Source organism: Phaenicophaeus curvirostris, chromosome 17 (assembly GCF_032191515.1).
Source record: "Phaenicophaeus curvirostris isolate KB17595 chromosome 17, BPBGC_Pcur_1.0, whole genome shotgun sequence".
NCBI classification, from domain to species: Eukaryota; Metazoa; Chordata; class Aves; order Cuculiformes; family Cuculidae; genus Phaenicophaeus; species Phaenicophaeus curvirostris.
In genome coordinates, this window is record NC_091408.1 from 6,012,673 (window position 1) to 6,031,338 (window position 18,666).

At 52.4% G+C, this 18,666-nt stretch overlaps 1 protein-coding gene across 5 annotated transcripts in view; it reads left to right on the forward strand.

The window, feature by feature from the left end:
* NOS1 (nitric oxide synthase 1) overlaps nt 1–17,067 on the forward strand; it is a 72,159-nt gene extending 55,092 nt beyond the window's left edge. For 4 of the 5 annotated variants that reach the window (XM_069870828.1, XM_069870829.1, XM_069870830.1 and 1 more), the window contains exons 14-29: nt 841–985; nt 1,838–1,942; nt 2,373–2,431; nt 5,608–5,724; nt 5,966–6,140; nt 6,520–6,658; nt 7,428–7,506; nt 7,854–8,047; nt 8,671–8,840; nt 9,090–9,300; nt 9,970–10,057; nt 10,344–10,465; nt 11,613–11,761; nt 13,141–13,335; nt 13,835–13,953; nt 14,623–17,067. In XM_069870828.1, coding sequence (XP_069726929.1) covers nt 841–985; nt 1,838–1,942; nt 2,373–2,431; nt 5,608–5,724; nt 5,966–6,140; nt 6,520–6,658; nt 7,428–7,506; nt 7,854–8,047; nt 8,671–8,840; nt 9,090–9,300; nt 9,970–10,057; nt 10,344–10,465; nt 11,613–11,761; nt 13,141–13,335; nt 13,835–13,953; nt 14,623–14,638 — 2,083 coding nt within the window. In that variant the 3' untranslated portion in view covers nt 14,639–17,067. Of the gene's footprint in view, nt 1–840; nt 986–1,837; nt 1,943–2,372; nt 2,432–5,607; nt 5,725–5,965; nt 6,141–6,519; nt 6,659–7,427; nt 7,507–7,853; nt 8,048–8,670; nt 8,841–9,089; nt 9,301–9,969; nt 10,058–10,343; nt 10,466–11,612; nt 11,762–13,140; nt 13,336–13,834; nt 13,958–14,622 lie in introns of those variants that run through there. The other variant, XM_069870831.1, reaches the window with a different exon arrangement.
* The last annotated feature ends 1,599 nt before the right edge of the window (nt 17,068–18,666 follow it).

An 18,666-nucleotide genomic window follows, 5' to 3' on the forward strand; every position in this document is an offset into this window, starting at 1 on the left:
AAAAAAAATCTCCATTGTTCCTGATGTCGGAGGGAGGAATTCTTTTGGTAATTTGCCATTAATCCTGCTTGTATCGGAGCTAATTAAGTGGTGGACTGAGACCAGCAGTCCTGAGTGTTGCACTTGGCACTGGTCGCAGCATGATTTTAATGCTTGTTTGGAAAAGGCAGAGGCCACGGAGAAGTTTTATGCTCTCTCAGCCCCCTCAAAACTGCCCCTTCTCTATTGCAACACACCAGGCTAAATCCAGACTTGCATTTCTGGTGGCCCCATTCAATAAAGACTTCATGGTTCCATTTAGAAAAGGTGAAGGTAGTCCACACTTTGGATAAATAATGTTGATGTCCAAATTCTGGGGTTATGAATGGTCCTAAAATAATAAAGCCATTGGGCTTGGTCCCTTGCTATGGAACCAGGTAGAATTTAACTACATGAAAACAGGGAGAAGCTACCATTCCCCTCATAGCATGGGCTCTGATTGGTCTCCAGCTTCTCCTTTGAGCTTATCTGGTCACTGCTTTCAGTAACTGCCACTCCTCACTCTTCTGATTCTCTGTCCCTGCAGAAAGAGCACCTCCACACTTGGTTTAGCATTTTTCTCCCTGTACCCATTCAGGTACTGTCTTCAAGCTCCCCACCATCTAGTTTTCCGCTTCAACAAGTCAAGACAGACAGACTCTTCCATAGCTTTCCTATTTGGCATTAACAACAAAAAAGGGATGCTGTGTTTTTTAGGGCAGGCTGTTAGTTTAATAATAAATCAAAGGGTGTGAATAGTCTGGGCTAGAGGTGCTGACAAGAAAACAAGCTCTCTTACAAGGATTTATTCTTTCTTTCTAGAGCTGTGAAGTTCTCAGCCAAGCTGATGGGACAGGCTATGGCCAAGAGAGTCAAAGCTACCATCCTGTATGCCACGGAGACAGGGAAGTCGCAGGTCTATGCAAAAACCCTGTGTGAAATCTTCAAGCATGCTTTTGATGCCAAGGTATTGTCCCAGCTCCCAGCCCCTGCAAGATTGTGCGTGTATCTGGCTGGCCCAAGGAAATACATGCTGGAAAATACACAGCTCAATGCATGTGGATCTTCCTGGCTGCCAAGGGTCTTCAGCAGCTCCCAGGATATGACTTTGTGGGTCTGGATTGAAGCCTGCACAGGATTTTTTTCAACTAATTTTCACACGGATCTGTTAGGGCGAGTCCACAGGAGGCCACGGAGATGATACGAGGGCTGGAGCACAGGCTGAGAGAGTTGGGGTTGTTCAGCCTGGAGAAGAGAAGGCTGTGGGGAAACCTTAGAGCAGCTTCCGTACTGAAAGGGACTCCAGAAAAGCTGGGAAGGGGATCTTGATCAGGGAGTGCAGGGAGAGCACAAGGGGAACAGTTTTCAGCTGAAAGAGGGGAGATTGAGATGAGATCTTAGGAAGAAATGTTTTGCTGTGAGGGTGGGGAGGCCCTGGCCCAGGTTACTCAGAGAAGTGGTGGCTGTCCCATCCCTGGAGGTGTTCAAGGCCAGGTTGGCTGGGGCTTGGAGCAACCTGTTCCAGTGGGAGGTGTCCCTGCCCATGGCAGGGGTGGACCTGGATGGGCTTTGAGATCCCTTCAAACCCAAACCCTTCCATGATTTTCTGATTCTATACATGTATACTGCCTCTCAGGTGGTAGCCCCATGTCCCTTGAGGCTCCTGTTCTCTTGATCCTCCCTGTGTGGAGATCTCTGCTACTGCACTCGCATGGAGTCCACGAGGACTTGTTGCTCCCATGCCCAGGTGGACTGGGATAAACCCCAGGATACTGGCTGGTGGTGGATGCCCCATTTTACTAGCATCTGTCACTTCCAGGTGATGTCCATGGACGAATACGACATCGTGCACCTAGAGCATGAAACCATGGTCCTGGTGGTCACAAGCACCTTCGGCAATGGAGACCCCCCTGAGAATGGAGAGGTAGGACAGAGTGTGGTGACTCCAGCAGGGATGTGGGCAGGGGAGAGGCAGTGGGGGATGGGGAGGAGCATCGTCTTATTCTCAGCCTGAGCTGGAATGACCTAAAAAAGGTCCAGCTGCTGTGTGTTACCTGGTGCTGTGCCTGCCTACGTTCAGCCTGCTCCGAAACAGGGACATTAACTTATTCTCTGCTGCAAGACAAATAACTTAGAGGTTGCTAAATTTGTCCTGCACAACTGATATCAGTGTCACACTAAAGGTGCCAACCCCTCTGCTGGGGAGCTGTGACCTTGTCCAGCCCTGGACACCAGCATTGCAGGCTGCCGGGAAGAGCAAGCAGAGAGCAGAGCTGCAGCCCAGCTGTGGGTCACTGCTCCATTTCCTGCAGAGACTGGCAAAACTGATGTCCTTTTTTCTCTTTTCTGTGTAGAAATTTGGCTGTGCGTTAATGGAGATGAAGAATCCCAACTCCAACCTGGAGGAGAGGAAGTAAGAGCACCCCAGACCCCTCCTTTCCCACTCAAAACCCCAGCAGCCAGGCAGCCCCACAGCCTCTCTGCTTTCCCCTTCTCAGAATGGAGTGTGACATTCCCACGCAGGTTTTAAGTTTGCAAAGGTCCAGGGGATGGGATCTGCCTGGAGAACCAGAGAATGGAGCAGGCAGAGGTCCCAGGGGGGTCAAAAGCACTGAGTCAGGTACGCCTGTGGACTCCAGCTTATAATTTCCTGGGCTGGTTTCTTTTCAACTCTAAGAGGCAGGCATCTACAAAAAGAAACAAATAAAAGCAGGAATTACCCCAAAATAATCGAATCTGAGAGATGAGGCTGCCCAAAATAGTAAGGCTTAGAGGCAGAAGGGAGTTCCCAGCTATGTAGGTGTAGGTGTGGGAGACTTTGAGAAGCACATTTGACTCCCTGCATCATGTAGGAGAGAAGATTACAGGGAGACCTTAGAGCAGCTTCCAGTACCGAAAGGGGCTCCAGGAAAGCTGGGGAGGGGCTCTTGATCAGCGAAGGCAGGATGAGGGCAAGGGGGAATGGTTTTCAGCTGCAAGAGGGGAGATTGAGATGATATCTTGGGAACAAATGTTTTCCTGTGAGGGTGGGGAAGCCCTGGCCCAGGTTGCCCAGAGCAGTGGTGGCTGCCCCATCCCTGGAGGTGTTCAAGGCCAGGCTGGATGGGGCTTTGAGTAACCTGATCCAGCAGGAGGTGTCCCTTCTCCTGCATGGGGATGGAACTGGGTGGGGTTTAAGGTACCTTCCAACCCAAACCATCCTATGACTGTGTGATCATGTGAAAACTTTTCATGGGAAAGTAAGGGCTGTTATAAATTCTGGCTGTGATGTTTGTGAGTCTGGAACTGTTACCTCTGAGACAAGGTTTGCGTTTTAGAAAAATCCCACGCTGTTGAAAGTAGAGCCTTGAGCATCTCATTGCGTGCCCCAGAGGCTGGAAAGTGAGGGCAGCCAGCAACGTGTTAATCATTTGGGGCCTCCTGTTATCTTAGCTGTTAAGTACAATGTATTTTGCTTAACTGGGACACTGCTCTGCTCTGGAGTCTCTCCTGAGTTCATATAGTGGTGACTTCAACTGACAAAAGGCTGCTCCCTAATTAAGGGTGAATTAGCATTGGCCAGTAGTTCAGTGCAATTTAACCACCCTGACTCTCTGCTTGAGCAGCACAAAGCGGTGCTGGTGGGGCTGTGGAGTGGGCAGGGCAGGGACCAGTTTGTGCCTCTCCACTGCTGGTGACACAGCAAAGTGGTCTCTTTGCTCTCCAAGTCATCTGATGGATCCCCACGGGGCTCACCAGCTGAAAACCCACTGGGTTTCTAATAGCCTTGTGCCTTAACGGGGACACCTGACAAAACAGGACATGCAGACTGCCCTGAAGGGGTATGGATGGAGAAGGGGCATTTTGCATGTGATTCTCACCCCAAGGATGTTCCCTTTTGGGGATTGGGTTGGTGCAACATTGGGTTGGGTGTCGAGGTGCTCGTGCAGCAAGCCAGGCAGATTTGAGGAGGACAAAAGCACCTGAGCTCAGTGCTGGCTGTCCCAGTCACCTCTAAATGTAATTTAAAGCACTGGCAGGAGTTTCTAAGAGCCAGGACAGCCTGTGGCTTGGTTACCCAACAGCAAAAGCAGTCAGAGTGTTGGACGCAGTGACCTGCGAGGACAGATCAAAAGAGTGAAAGCTATTTTATCTGGAGAAGAGGGGACAAATGCAGTGCAGTAGCAGACTTCACATACAGAAAAGGTGACTGCAGAGGTGGAGGGAATAAATTACTCCCTGCGTTTCCCCCCGGACAAGCCAAGAGGTCATGGCTTTGGATGGGAGGAAGAGATGCTGACGTTAAGCATGAAAAAAAAGCTTTTGCAATGAGAAAAGGCATCCTGGAGGAAACCATCCAAGGAAGAGGGGCAGCGTCCACATGGTTTCTGTAGGAGAGGGCTGGAGAGAGCAGCTCCTGCCCATGCACCTCACAGACCCACAGCTCCATGACCACCAGGGATGCTGGGGGTGGCTGAGACTCCACAGAGTCTCAGAGGGATTGGTGGCCTCTGCAAGCCACAGTGTCTCAAGGAGCCTGCCAGGGTGCTGTGGCTGTCACCCTCTGACCACAACAAAGGGGTTTTGCTGTGGTTGCATATTGGGTTCCTTCTGTCCTACAGCCAGGGTTTTCCAAGGGTTTTCAGAGGCATTCATAATCCATTCCTATTTAAGGACCCACTGTTCAGGTGGAGCCTATCCTTCAACCCTGCCATCTATTTATTTCAGCCAAAGCTGCTGTTGCTCTGACCCTCAGCCCTGCACCCAGGTGGGGAACGTGGGCTTCATGCTCATCTAAACTAGTGCAGTTTGCTGCCCTGCCCTCACTGTGTAACCTGGGGTGAGGACATGGCCCACGGACAGCGGAGAAAGAAGTGGGTCCATCCAGATGGAGAAACAGAACAGCACGAGAGGTGTGGGCAGAAAGGAGGAGGCTCCAGAGCAGAAGAGGAGCATGGGTCTTTATGACCCTGGCAGGTCTTCTGCTCAGGGGTTGTCTCCTCTGCATGGCATGCCTGCTGCAGGAGGTCTGCTGTGACTCATCCACACACTACTGCCTCATTGCTCCGGCAGTATATTTAGAAACTCTTGTGTAGAGCAATTTTTGAAGATGCTTCAATTCAGAAATACTTCTGCTGTTGTCAGATTTTTTTTTTCTCCACTCCCCTTCCCCCTCCTCATCCCCTCCTCTCTCAATCCTTTTTTTAATTTTTGTTTCCTATGAATGAAAAAAAGCTTCAGAATATCTGTTCAGACATAGACCTGACCTTGTGTGCAAGCAGGGAAGGACAGGTAAAGCCAAAGGTCAGCTCTGCACCACTGGGGACAGTGTGGTGGGCAGGACCTGGGTCAACCCACTGGGAGGTGGCTGGAGGATCTCACGGAGGGGGGATGCAGTATATGGGCTGCTATGGGTTTTCCCCAAGAGAGAGCACATGTCTCTGCTCTAGCTGCTGATCACAGTACCTGCTCATGAAATACCAAGCCCTGAGCTTGAACGTGCTCTGGTTTGGTCTCCTCCACAGTCCAGTCCCTTCGGAGCACGCAGACCCTTGAGAACAAAATGCACATTTGTCACCAGTTAATAATTGATGTTGTTGCTGTTCACAGGAGCTACAAGGTCCGTTTCAACAGTGTCTCCTCTTACTCGGATGCACGGAAATCCTCAAGCGATGGCCCTCACTCCAGGGACAACTTTGAAAGCACAGGGCCCTTGGCTAATGTCAGGTAAGTAGGATGGGGTAGGAGGCAGCAGTTCCTTGCTGCAGAAGGGACAGAGCAGGAGCTGGTGCTGTACAGAGCCCCTTTCTCCTAGCACAGCTCACTCTTTCCTAAAACATGATGGTTTTTTGCAACACAAAGATCCCCCCATGCTCCCTCATACTGGTGTTGGCTGTGGTGGTGCGGAAGGGGAAGATGTTGATGTCCCTCCAAGCTTGGTAGCCACAGCTGTGCCACCTCTCCACAGGTTCTCTGTGTTTGGGCTGGGGTCCCGTGCTTACCCCCATTTCTGCGCCTTTGCCCGGGCAGTGGACACCCTCCTGGAGGAGCTGGGCGGAGAGAGGATCCTCCGCATGGGAGAAGGGGATGAGCTCTGTGGCCAGGAGGAGTCCTTCAGGACCTGGGCCAAGAAGGTCTTCAAGGTAACCCGCTTCCCTTATGCTCCAGGGAAGACCAGAGGGGGAGAAGGGCTCAGGGACGGAGCAAAGCTGCTGGTTAGAGCTGGATCGAAACCCAGCCTCTCCTCCCCTACATTGGGACACCCATCCATCACCCTCGCCTGCAATAAAGTGGTTCTTCATATTTTGGTGGAGCTGACACAGGCAATTCCTGTGTTATCCTGGATGCCTGGGGAAGGAGGGCACCATGAGACATGCCCATGGCCACCACTATAGCCCTGTAACATTGGGGCCGACTCCTCCAGGTATTGAATGAGGTGGGGTGGGAAAAGGGGGGCCATAGGCTTGGTCAGAAAGCCCAGGGGAAGCGGGGAGATGCCTGAGAGCCTGGTGCGTGCTGCAGGCAGCGTGTGACGTGTTCTGCGTGGGGGATGACGTCAACATCGAGAAAGCAAACAACTCCCTCATCAGCAACGACCGGAGCTGGAAGAGGAGCAAATTTCGCCTGACCTACGTGGCTGAAGCCCCAGAACTCACGCAAGGTATGAAGATGGGATCTAGGCATGGGGCAGGTGGAAGAGAATACATAGTGTGCTCAAATGGGGCAAAGGGGCCAAGTTTCCTCCTTATTCTGTGCTAAATTACTGCGTTTCAGTCTTGCTTTTCCCCTCCATCACAGGCCCAAGGAGTGGTTTCTGATGATCTCAGACCTCTCTGGCTGGTCCCTCTCTGTCTCTATAACAGAGATGTTGGGATATGATCTGGTCTCCCTCCTCCTGACCCCATTTTTTGAAGCAAAGAGCTGGAAACCTGGGAGCTTTCCAAGACTGCTCTGTCCAAATGCCGCTCTGCTGAGCGTTGCGGTGCAATGGCAGGTCCAGCCCACCGACACCTGGCCCCTCAGCACGGCTCCTGCAGCTGATGATCTGCCGCACTGGCTTAGCTCTTCCCAAATTCAGGCACTCTCCTACAAGCCAGGTGGTACTGGCAGCGAGAGGTGCATGCCTGCACGTGAGGGCACATTTCTGCGACTCGTGCAAGTGGTTTCAGAGTCCTCCTCAGTCACTGACAAAAGGGACGCTTGTTTGGTTCCTCCCTGGGGTTTTTGATTAGCCCGGCTTGCTGAAGCTTTGCAGGAGATGGGAGCAGTAGGGTGGTTGAGCTCACAGTCTGCTCGCTGTGGCTGGCATCAGCCAGCGTTGGTCCAAAGGGCTGAGTCCACGGTGGTGGCCAACAGCCCTGCCAAAGTGAGAAGCTGTCTGCCTTGGCCACGCTCTGCTGCATCCCTTCACTGACTCTTCTCCTCCTCAGGACTGTACAGCATCCACAAAAAACGCGTCTATGCAGCCCGGCTTATCGCACGCCAGAACCTGCAGAGCCCAAAGTCCAGGTAGGAGATGTAGCTGTCCTGGGAGCTGCACACACTCGTGGTGCACCCAAGCAACCCTGCACACAGCGCTGCAAATACCATTTGACCCCTAAGTGTCACGTGGATACCATTTTTGTACAGATTATAACCAAGGCTGGTCATATTAACCTAGTGAAGGGTGTTTCCTGCCTTCTTATCTAGTGAAATTCTAGCTCCCTGCTGCCACTTTGGTGATGTGCTCAGTGGGGCACCAGCGCTTGGACATGCCAACACTGCCCAGCACACCCAGCAGGTCTTGAGGTCAGAGCTCAGCAGCTCCCTGAAGGACTCTCCCAAAACACATCCTGCTTCTTCTCCTTTCCCTGTAGTCGCTTGACAATTTTCCTGCGCCTCCACACCAATGGACATCAGGAGCTGCAGTACCTGCCCGGGGACCACCTGGGTGTGTTTCCAGGGAACCATGAAGACTTGGTCAATGCCCTGATCGATAGGCTTGAAGATGCCCCTCCAGCCAACCAGCTGGTGAAGGTGGAGCTCCTGGAGGAGAGGAACACGGCTCTAGGTAACCAGGGCCACCTCAGCACAGAGGTGGCCTCTCTCCTTCTCACCCATCCCTTGTACTGGTTCTTGTAGCTCCTTGGGGAGGTAAGTGGCCCATAGGAGAAATCATTTCCCATATCACTGGTGCATTTGCCTGGATTGGGAGCACCTCCTTCAGCCTTCCTGTGCCCGGAGCCATTGTTTATCTGCATTTGGGGTGTAGAGCAAGGGTTTGAAGGGTGAGCACAGCCCTGGGGAGAAGATAAACATCTTCCTTCTTCTTCAGAAAAAATAAAGGCATTTATAGTGTCATGGAAAGCAATATTTAGGACTGGAAAGAAGAGTTAGGGACCATCTCAACACCATGTTTCGGTGATAAGTCTGATACCCTGCTGCCATGCACAGTGTAACAGGAGATGGAAAACAACAGCGATCAAGGCTGAAGGTGGTGGAGTATCAGGCTCTGTGTTTGTGTTCATTGTACAGCATCTCATGGTAGCATGAGGATGTCTTACTGACTCTTCTTTCCAGCTCTTCATCATTCGCTGCCTCAGAGCTGAGCAAGGGAAATGAAAGCAAGGATTTGTCCATCGTGGCTCTTATGCTCCACTGATCCTATTGTTGTGCTGAATTCCTTACTGGCAGGTGTCATCAGTAACTGGACAGACGAGAACCGTGTCCCACCATGCACCATCTTCCAGGCTTTTAAGTACTATTTGGACATCACCACCCCTCCCACACCCCTGCTGCTGCAGCAGTTTGCTTTGTTGGCCACCAATGACAAGGAGAAGAAACGTCTGCAGGTCCTCAGCAAGGTAAAGTCTCAGATCCTAAACCCCCAAGTTCTTCAAAGCCCTGGGGACAACCACATCCCCGGGGCACTTCCGTCTCATGCTGTGGTTAGGCTGAGACTCAGTCCATGACAGTAGGGCTCCTCCTGCCTGCCTTCACTGCTGCCCACCCCAGCGTTGCCATTAGGCCTGGTGGGATATCAGTAGAGCCACCTGGCTTGGAAGAGGTCGATGTTGCAGGTCTCTCCTCCCTCCCTCTTTCCCTGGCTGCAGGGTTTGCAGGAGTATGAGGAATGGAAGTGGTCCAAGAACCCCACCATCGTGGAGGTGCTGGAGGAGTTCCCCTCAGTGCAGATGCCCTCCACGCTGCTGCTCACACAGCTCCCCCTCCTCCAACCACGCTACTACTCTATCAGCTCCTCCCCGGAGATGTACCCAGGCGAGGTCCACCTCACTGTGGCCGTGGTCTCCTATCGCACAAGAGGTACCATGCTCATGCAGGGTTCAGCAGAGACAGGCGCGGTGTGGGGAGCAATATGTGTGGAAAATATTAGCCCATGGGCAACACCATGAGGCTTTGGCAGAGAGATGTTATTTTAAAGCCTTTCTACCTATCGCAGTGACTATAGATTCCTTCACCCCATGACACTGCTGCCCCATGGGATCATTTCTTTGCCCACGCTGTAATCCACACTGCTATAAATAATCAGGTTTCTGTACCTGTGCAAGCAGTGATGCGTCCAAGCATCCCTGGTGTTGGTATAGAGGGACACGGCTCCATCCCCTCTGCCATAAACAGGACACAGGGGACGACTCTGGCCATTCATCTGGGGCTGCCGTGGAGGGCTTGTGTCTGGAAGCACCACAGCATGATGCTGCTTCTGCCAGAAAGGACCAAAGAGAAGTTGGGTGATTCTTAACTCCCATGAAGGTCCAGCTAACCCATGTCTAGGTCCTGGCTGAACTTGTATAGGTCCACAGAGGGACCCAAGTGCCAAGCTTCTACTAAGCTCACAGGGGAAGAAGGATGCAGAGATGCTTAAGTTTTCAGTGAGGTCTTCATGTGGAAAGTAGCAGGAAGGCTTTTGGAAAGGGAAGCAACTGTACTAGTTGGCTGGTGTGTCAAGCACAGACCTCCTTTTCTCCCTCCTAGATGGAGAAGGACCAATCCACCACGGAGTCTGCTCCTCTTGGCTCAATCGGATACAGAGTGATGAAATAGTGCCCTGTTTTGTAAGAGGGTAAGTGAATCCACACAAGGCAAGGGGTGAAAAAGTTGGAATGAGCAGGATGAGCTATTTGCCCTCAATTCTTCTTTGCAAAGCACTGAGGGTGCAGAGAAAACAGAGCTGCACTTGTGCACAAATGGGTTCCTCTTGAGTGCAGACCTTCCATGCTAAATTATTGCTTTCTGGGATTTCACCTCTTTTTCTACCCCTCCCTCTTTGAGTGGTGTCTCTTGCTGTGGGCAGTGGGGAGGGATGGAGCATCCTGCCTGGGTTTAATCGGCATCTCCAATATGTGCAGTGCACCCGGGTTCCACCTGCCCCAGGATCCCCAGGTGCCCTGCATCCTCATCGGCCCCGGCACTGGTATCGCACCTTTCCGGAGCTTCTGGCAGCAGCGGCTCTTTGAAATCCAGCACAAAGGTGGGTTGATGCTTGTTTCTCCTGTTGCTCATCTCAAGCAGTGCTTGGGCTGGTGGTGTGGGGATCCAGTTTCCTGCCCAGCCTGCCCTGGAAGGCAAAGGGCTCCTTAAAGGAGCAGCTGGTCCAAGTGTAGGCTTGGACTCAGCCCAAAATCCCAAAACAAACTCCCTGGAAGTCCTGTAAAACTTCACAGGTTTTATGGCAGAACTATGGAGAGCAGCCCTGAAAAGCTCTTGGGAGTGCTGGTGGATGAAAAGCTCAACATGAGCCAGCAACGTGCGCTCTCAGCCCAGAAAGCCAACCGTGCCCTGGGCTGCATCCAAAGCAGAAGGACCAGCAGGACGAGGGAAGGGGTTCTGCCCCTCTGCTCTTGTGAGACCCCACCTGGGGTGCTGCCTTCAGTTCTGGAGTCCTCAGCACAGGAAGGACATGGAACTGTTGGAGCAAGTCCAGAGGAGGCCACCAAGATGATCTGAGGGCTGGAGCACCTCCTGTATAAGGACAGGCTGAGAAAGTTGGGCTGCAGGAAAGCTAGGGAGGGGCTCTTGATCAGGGAGAGCAGGGATGGGATGAGGAGGAATGGTTTTCAGCTGAAAGAGAGGAGACTGACATGAGATCATAGGCAGAAATGTTTTCCTGTGAGGGTGGGGAGGCCCTGGCCCAGGTTGCCCAGAGCAGTGGTGGCTGCCCCATCCCTGGCGGTGCTCAAGGCCAGGTTGGATGGGGCTTGGAGCCCCTGATCCAGTGGGAGGTGTCCCTGCAGGGATGCGGTACTGGATGGGCTTTAAGTTCCCTTCCAACTCAAACCATTCTATGATTCTAACTATAGAGCTGGCATTGTTTTTATGTAAAATATACATTTTTCTCTGAGCATTTAGACCATTTAGAGAGAAAAAAAAGTTTAATTTCTCCCCAAAACTTGGCACAAGTATCCCTGCTCTGTAACCCCAGGCCATGCCCTGGCTCAGGCAGCATATTAGTTACCTTCGCCTTGCTGGTTTTTCCTCCTTCCCCGTTTGGCCAGGGAGGGCTCCTGGCTGTGTCAGGCTGGGTGCTGGGTCTGCTGGCAGATCTAGAGGGAGGTGGCTTGCAGGGAACAGGAATCAAGTCCCTGGGGCTTGACTGTATTCCCTCTTCTCTCCCCCAGGTCTGAAGCCTTGTCCTATGATCCTGGTATTTGGTTGTCGGCAGTCCAGGATCGACCACATTTACAAAGAAGAGACGCTCTTTGCCAAAACCCAAGGTGTCTTCAGAGAGCTGTACACAGCCTACTCCCGGGAACCAGACAAACCAAAGGTGCGTGGTGGGCACTGCTCTTCTCCTGGTGTGCAGCCCTGGGTGGCTTTTGCCAGCGAGAACACAAGGTGCAGAGGTGCTAGTTCCTCAGCACAGCCACAGAGCCAATGGCAGGAGGTTTAACAAGGCCAAATGCCGGGTCCTGCACATGGGGCACAACAACCCTGTGCTGCTACAGACTAGGAGAAGTGTGGCTGGAAAGCTGCCTGGAGGAGAGGGACCTTGGGGTGTTGGTTGACAGTGACTGAACATGAGCCAGCAGTGGCCCAGGTGGCCAAGAAGGCCAATGGCATCTTGGCTTGGATCAGAAATGGCGTGGCCAGCAGGTCCAGGGAGGTTCTTCTCCCTCTGTACTCGGCCCTGGTGAGACCGCTCCTCGAATTCTGTGTTCAGTTCTGGGCCCCTCACCACAAGAAGGATGTTGAGGCTCTGGAGCGAGTCCAGAGAAGAGCAACGAAGCTGGTGAAGGGGCTGGAGAACAGGTCTTACAAGGAATGGCTGAGAGAGCTGGGGGTGTTTAGCCTGGAGAAGAGGAGGCTGAGGGGAGACCTCATTGCTCTCTCCAACTACCTGAAAGGAGGTTGTAGAGAGGAGGGAGCTGGGCTCTTCTCCCAAGTGACAGGGGACAGGACGAGAGGGAATGGCCTCAAGCTCTGCCAGGAGGGCTTCAGGCTGGACATTAGGAAAAATTTTTTCACGGAAAGGGTCATTGGGCACTGGCAGAGGCTGACCAGGGAGGGGGTTGAGTCACCTTCCCTGGAGGTGTTTAAGAGACAGGTGGACAAGGTGCTGAGGGACATGGTTTAGTGATTGATGGGAATGGCTGGACTTGATGATCCGGTGGGTCTTTTCCATCCTGGTGATTCTGTGATTCTATGATTCATATCCTGGGGTGCTGTGGTTGCACAAGTGTGCAGGATTGTGTCCTTGCCAGCACAACCGCCTTCCCAAAGCACATCCCATCCCTGAATGTGTGCCCACATTGCTCCTGCTTTGCCCTGGAGGGTAGCAACCACCCTCAGCAGGTGGGTGCAGATGAGGAGGGGAAAGGCACGTCCTCCCAAGCAGGTGGGTGAGGAGGGTTGTCACCCGGTGGGGTGGCCCAGAGCCAGCACAAACAGCTGGTCCAAATTCCCACCACCTTGGCAATGAGATATATGGTGAAGGTGTGAAAAAGAGAGAGCAAAACTATGCTTTGCTGCTTTCCACATCTATTTCCATCGGTGTGGGTGCTGCGAGGTGCAGGTGTGCTTCCTCAAAGAGGCGGCCACGTGGCACTGCTGCATCAAAGGTCCACACAAAGCTGGCTGGAACACGCAGGTGGATAGGGCCAAGAAGCTGTAGTTAATCTCAGCTCCCATCTCCTCCTCCTCTCTCAGAAATACGTGCAGGACGTGTTACAGGAGCAGCTGGCCCAAACCGTGTTCAAAGCACTGAAGGAGCAGGGAGGCCACATCTACGTCTGCGGGGATGTCACCATGGCTGGGGACGTCCTCAAGACTATTCAGCGCATCGTGAGGCAGCAGGGCCAGCTGTCGGTGGAGGAGGCAGGCGCTTTCATCAGCAAGCTGCGGGTGAGTAGTGTCTGCACTATGAGACACCATGTGAACTCCTGCCACGGGCGCTGCACCTGCTGCCTCCTCCTAAGAACAGGCAGCACCAAGGAGATGGGCGCTGGGGGCGGATTGCGGCTCCCACCCACGCTACCTGCACCTGGGCAAGGTTGGGAGCGCGATCTTCCAAAGCTCTGGGCATTGAGTGGAAGTGACCTTGCTTTGCAGGAGCTCGCTGCAGGCTGCAGCCCCCTCAGCTTGTGCTGGGCTCCCACAAGGTGCCTGTTCTGGGCTGAGCACCAGTACAAGTGCTTTTGGGAACCAAGGTCGTTTCACCTCCCTGTTTGCTCCTACCCCTCTGCCCTGCCTGTCCCATCAGTTCTTGCAACAGACCCCAGAACATTTGCTGTGTATTTGGTACCTACCCATACTACGAGAGCTTTCTGGTGCCGCAGGAACACCAACTGTTTGTAAAGACTCCTTTTTTTTCCCACTGCCCCTCTCCCATCCTCTGTTTCAGGATGACAGCCGGTACCACGAGGATATTTTTGGAGTCACCCTGCGTACGTACGAAGTGACTAACCGCCTTAGATCCGAGTCTATTGCATTCATTGAGGAGAGCAAAAAAGATACGGATGAGTGAGTTGACATGTTTCTGTTAACCCCTGCAATGGTCTCAAGGCACAGGGGCTGTGGGATGGGGAACCGACCTTTGATTTCTGCACGTGGGTCTTCTTGTAGCAGAAGCTGAGAAGATGGTACTCACAGTGTGGGGAGGCCTCCAGGCTGCTGCATGCCCAGTTAGGAAAGATCTGGAGTCTTTTCTTTCCATTCTTGTAAAAACAACTATAAGAAGTTAAAAAACATTGACATTTGCTGTGTTTGTTTCTGCTTCACCATATCTTGCCATTTACTCAGCTTGGTCTCAGTGGGATTTTCCCTGCCTGAGCAGAAGGATTATTTAGGATAAAGGATTAGCAGCTGCACGGATCTTGCTCCTCATCCTGGGCCTCAGCAGCATGGAGTGCAATCCCTTCCCTGTGCTCCTGGCTGTGCCATGGAGCACCTGGCTGGCCCAGAGCAGGTCTCCCAATATCCCTGAGGTTTGGTAGAAGTTTTGTCTCCAATGCAACACATATTTTGGGGTGTGCACTGCATACAGAGCACCTCAGTGTCCCATCTCTAGGTAGGGATAAGGGCTACCTACCTGCCCACCTCACCCACCTGTAAATTCTTCTCTACAACATGGGAAGTCCTTCATCCTAGATGCTGCTCCTAAGGCCAGCCTTTCTCCCCTTTCCCTTACAGGGTTTTCTGCTCATAACTGGACCCTTCACCCCAAGGAGATGCCAAACCAGTCCCAGCACCTGCTGCCCCCTCCAGCCGGAGGGCACTGGGTTTTGCATTACACGGACACGGTGGCTCCTTTTCCACGGGGAACTGCCCATGGAAAGTGCTCTGTCTCTCGTCCTGTCGTTGTGTCCTGATGATGATGATGATTTTTATTTCCTTTTCTTCCTCTTTCTCTTGCTCTTGTCCTGTGGGCATTTCTTTCCCTTCCCTGGATTTCCCCCCGAAGTACGATGGCTTTATAACCTGCAGTGGCTCTTAACAGAACTTCACATTTCTCCTTCTCATGAGGGTGTTTTGCAGCTGCATGAAATCACCACCTTTGTGATCATCTGCATTTTTGGTGTTTTGAGGGAGAGCAGAGGTGGCAGGGACTGGGCAATGGCTAGGTCTTGTTGCTCGACCAGAGCTGGGGGTTGTTGCCCCCAGGCTCCCCCTTTCCTCAGCTTGGGGCTCGGCTGAATCCTTGCATTTCCATGGCTTTCCTTTGGACTTGGGCACATGCCTGAGGCTGGGGGCAGATGATGTGCAATGCCTTTGTGCCTATGAACTCCATGCATCCCCAAGCAGCATGGGTACAAATGTGTCTGTTTTGATCCAAAAGGTGGGATGGCTCCGATTCACATGTCGCGATTTCTCTTAAATGGACTCTGCTATGTTTGTCTCCTTCTCTGCTCCCTGTTCCCCATGAGCCTCTCCTTTTGCTCAGTCCCCAGTTTTGCTGGCCTGAAAGTCCTCCTACAGAGAGGAGGAAGCTCTGAACACACTGGCTGATGTGTGATGAGTGAAAAACTCACGGCAATGGCTGCTGCTTGGCCAGGCTGTCCTCCAGAAGGCTTTACCAGAGATACGTGAGCTGCAGCCATGATGCTGCTGGGAGAGCTTCAAGGACCGGCTGCATCCCAGAGCTCTGCATGCTGCGAATCACAGAATCATAGAATCACCAGGTTGGAAAAGACCCACCGGCTCATCGAGTCCAACCATTCCTGTGTGTAAACCCTCTCCCAGGTGAAATTGGAAAGCCATGAGGATGGGAGAGCAGCAGCTCCAACCCTGTCTGAATAGGCACCTCCTGGTAACAAAGCCCATTTGGAAGACAGCTCTTGGAGGGTCATGGAGGCTCCTGCTCCTTGGTGAGGATGTGCTGATCAAGGACTCCTGAAAGCCCAGAGAGCATCACCTCCACCTTAGTGCAGTCCTGCAAGCAGTTCTAGGACAGCAGACCCCAGCCACTTCCACACCTTCGGGAGCAGAAAGTGCCAGCACAGAACGACCTGCCTGCCAAAAGAAACACATGTGGCATCTTGGTGGCAATCCAGTCCCCTCTGTAGGCTCTGCACCACCTGCCAGCAGCACGAGCTGTCTCTGCTGGGACATCTCATGCGAGAAGAGAGGTGAGGTCAGCTGCAAATATACTGTGTGATTCTGGACTCTGACATGCTCACACCTCAGCCCTGCTGCAAAAATCTGGCCCTAAATGCAATCTGTTAACACTATCACAGAAATGTATCAGTCCCTTTAACAGAGAAAAGCTGTCTGCAAGGTAAAGCATGCATGACCTTGTGTGTCCTTCCCTCCTGTCTTTCTCACCCTGAAGAAGGTTCGTCCTCCCTCGTTGCCAGCATGAGGACAGCAGGGCATGGCTGCAGCTCCTGCTGGAGTCAAGGATATGGGGTTAACATTTTGAGATGGGAGATGCTGATCCTTTCTCCTGCCCCAGCTCTGCTGCACTGTGCACTGATGCTTGTAGGGAGCAATGCACCTGCACCGGCAACAGTACAGGGCTTGTCCAGGAGCTATAATGCTGAGCTTTGCTTTTCAGAGCTTTGTCTTAGCTGCCCTAAGACAAAGTCAGAGCAAAATGAGCTGTAGGAGATTTGCTGTTCTTCCTGTCCATGGCACAAGCCATGCTGGCTCCCTCATCTCCACGCTGTGCAGTTATCCCTACCCTAATCCAGCATCTCCTGTCCTTCCCTGTGGCTTGGCTGGCCATATCTCCATGGGCTGTGACCACCTGCTGCAATGTTGACTCCCAGCAGCTCCAGCCCCAAATCCAGGAGCAAAAGACTTCCAGGCACCGGGGGAATTTGAGATCCAGGTCTGAGTTTTGCAAAGCCTCTACGGTGGCGTACAATACGAATGAATGCTGCCACGGTGTGGCCAGAGCCGAGCTGCTAAGCTGCCAGAGCAGGGTTTGGAGCCAGGTTTGTGTCACTGCCTGGGGACTGTGGGATCTGGAGGTGAAAGCAAAAGAAAGGTAGGACAAAAAGAAAGGACAGCCCATGGTCCACCTCTGTGGGTTGTGCCCTCATCCCAGCGCAGGCAGTGGGATTGGGGGATCTGGGTGCCTTTGCTGCTGGGATGTGTGATTCTGGGCAGAGGTCTGTGGGAGCCAGCTTCCCGACTCTCAAGCTGAGAACATACAGCAAGCTTGGTCCTAACCCCCAATCCTATGGCTGCAGAAATTAATTAAACTTGTCCCCTCCTTTTGGGAAGTTTGATTCTGGCTCTGGGCTTTATGATCTTGTCCCCCTTTAGTAGAAAGTGTGATGCAACCTGAAGAGGAGGTAGTGCTCAAAGCAATGCCCTTGTCTTCGTCCTCTTTCCAGCTCACCCTGTGTTGCTGGCAATTAATTTTCTCCTATTCTGCCTTCTGCCTGTATCAGTATCGCATCTCGCACCTGGAAGTTGTATTGCTGTTGCAGTCTGTGTTGGAGATGAATTGGCTTGCTTTTCCTGCACCCCAAAGGTTGCTGCCTCCCCTTTCCCCCTTCCACCTGAGCTGCCAATGAAAACAACGGAGAAGTGCAGCAGAGAAGGGAACGGGGTGTGTGCCTTGCCTTTGGTGGGATCTCCATGGGGGTCTGTGCAGGGCAGACAGCCAACAGCATCTCAAGTTCAACAGGCTTTGGGTAGGTGAATCCTTCAGAGCCCCATGGAAGGGAGATGTTGATTTATGACCAGCCTGCCTGCCTGGCCCTGGAGAAGAAGCGCCCTCCCTGCCTTGAAGGTCCATGAAGTTAACATGACCCCAGAGCTCCTGGCTGCCTCTCTGCTTCCCTCTGCCTGAATAGGACCGTTTGCTCCTCACAAGCTGCACCAGTGTGAACTTTGATTCATTATTTTTTGTTGAGTCAGTATCAGATGTCTTAACATCTTCTCCATCCTCTTTACCTGCAGGGGCTTTGCACTCCCCTCCAGCTTAATTTTCTCCCACAGCAAAGTGGGAAATAAACTTGCAGGTCTGCTTTATCATTCCACAAATGCAGCTCTTCCACCAGTTGTCTAGACTCTGCTCATCTCGATGTGACATTTCTGACGTGTGGGTGTAGCTACAATATTTCCAGCATGCATAAATGGCAGAGAGCGAGGTAGGGTCTGCTGCAGACCCACACCGTGAGCTGCTTGGGGCGTCATGCATGGAGAGGTTGCGTCTCTTAGACACTTGGTTCACCAGTCGGTCACCTCCACGTCCCTACTGCCTTTCCAGGCTGTGCACAGCCCCACACAACTCCTGCAGCAAGGGGATACTGGACCTGGACACCCAGCCTGATCCAATGTCTCCTGGAGGTTGGCCACCACTGCCTGTTTTGTAGCAGCTCAGCTCCTTTTTGCTCCCTGGGGTTTAAACATAAAGAGGCTTTTCTCAAAACAGGAGATGTGATTTTCAGGACACCATGAAGTGAGGTTTTTTTCTCAAAGATTTTAATTTTTACGTTTTTCAGATGTGCACAGGAAGTTAGATAAGAACTTGAAAACTCACAGGAACCGGTTCTCTCTTTTCCCAACCTGCTGTGTCCACTAGCAGGGAAAAATAACTTGTTCATTCAGTGCAAGGATATCTATTGCCTGTCTTGTTGACAACTTCAAAGGTTTCACTTCCCCAGAAGGACTGCCTGGGAGTTTGTTGTTCTTCAATTTATGAGAGACAGCGGGAAAATAATGAGACTCCTGCCACTGGGAGTAGACTCGCAAAGATGACACCTCCACGATCGTTGCTGG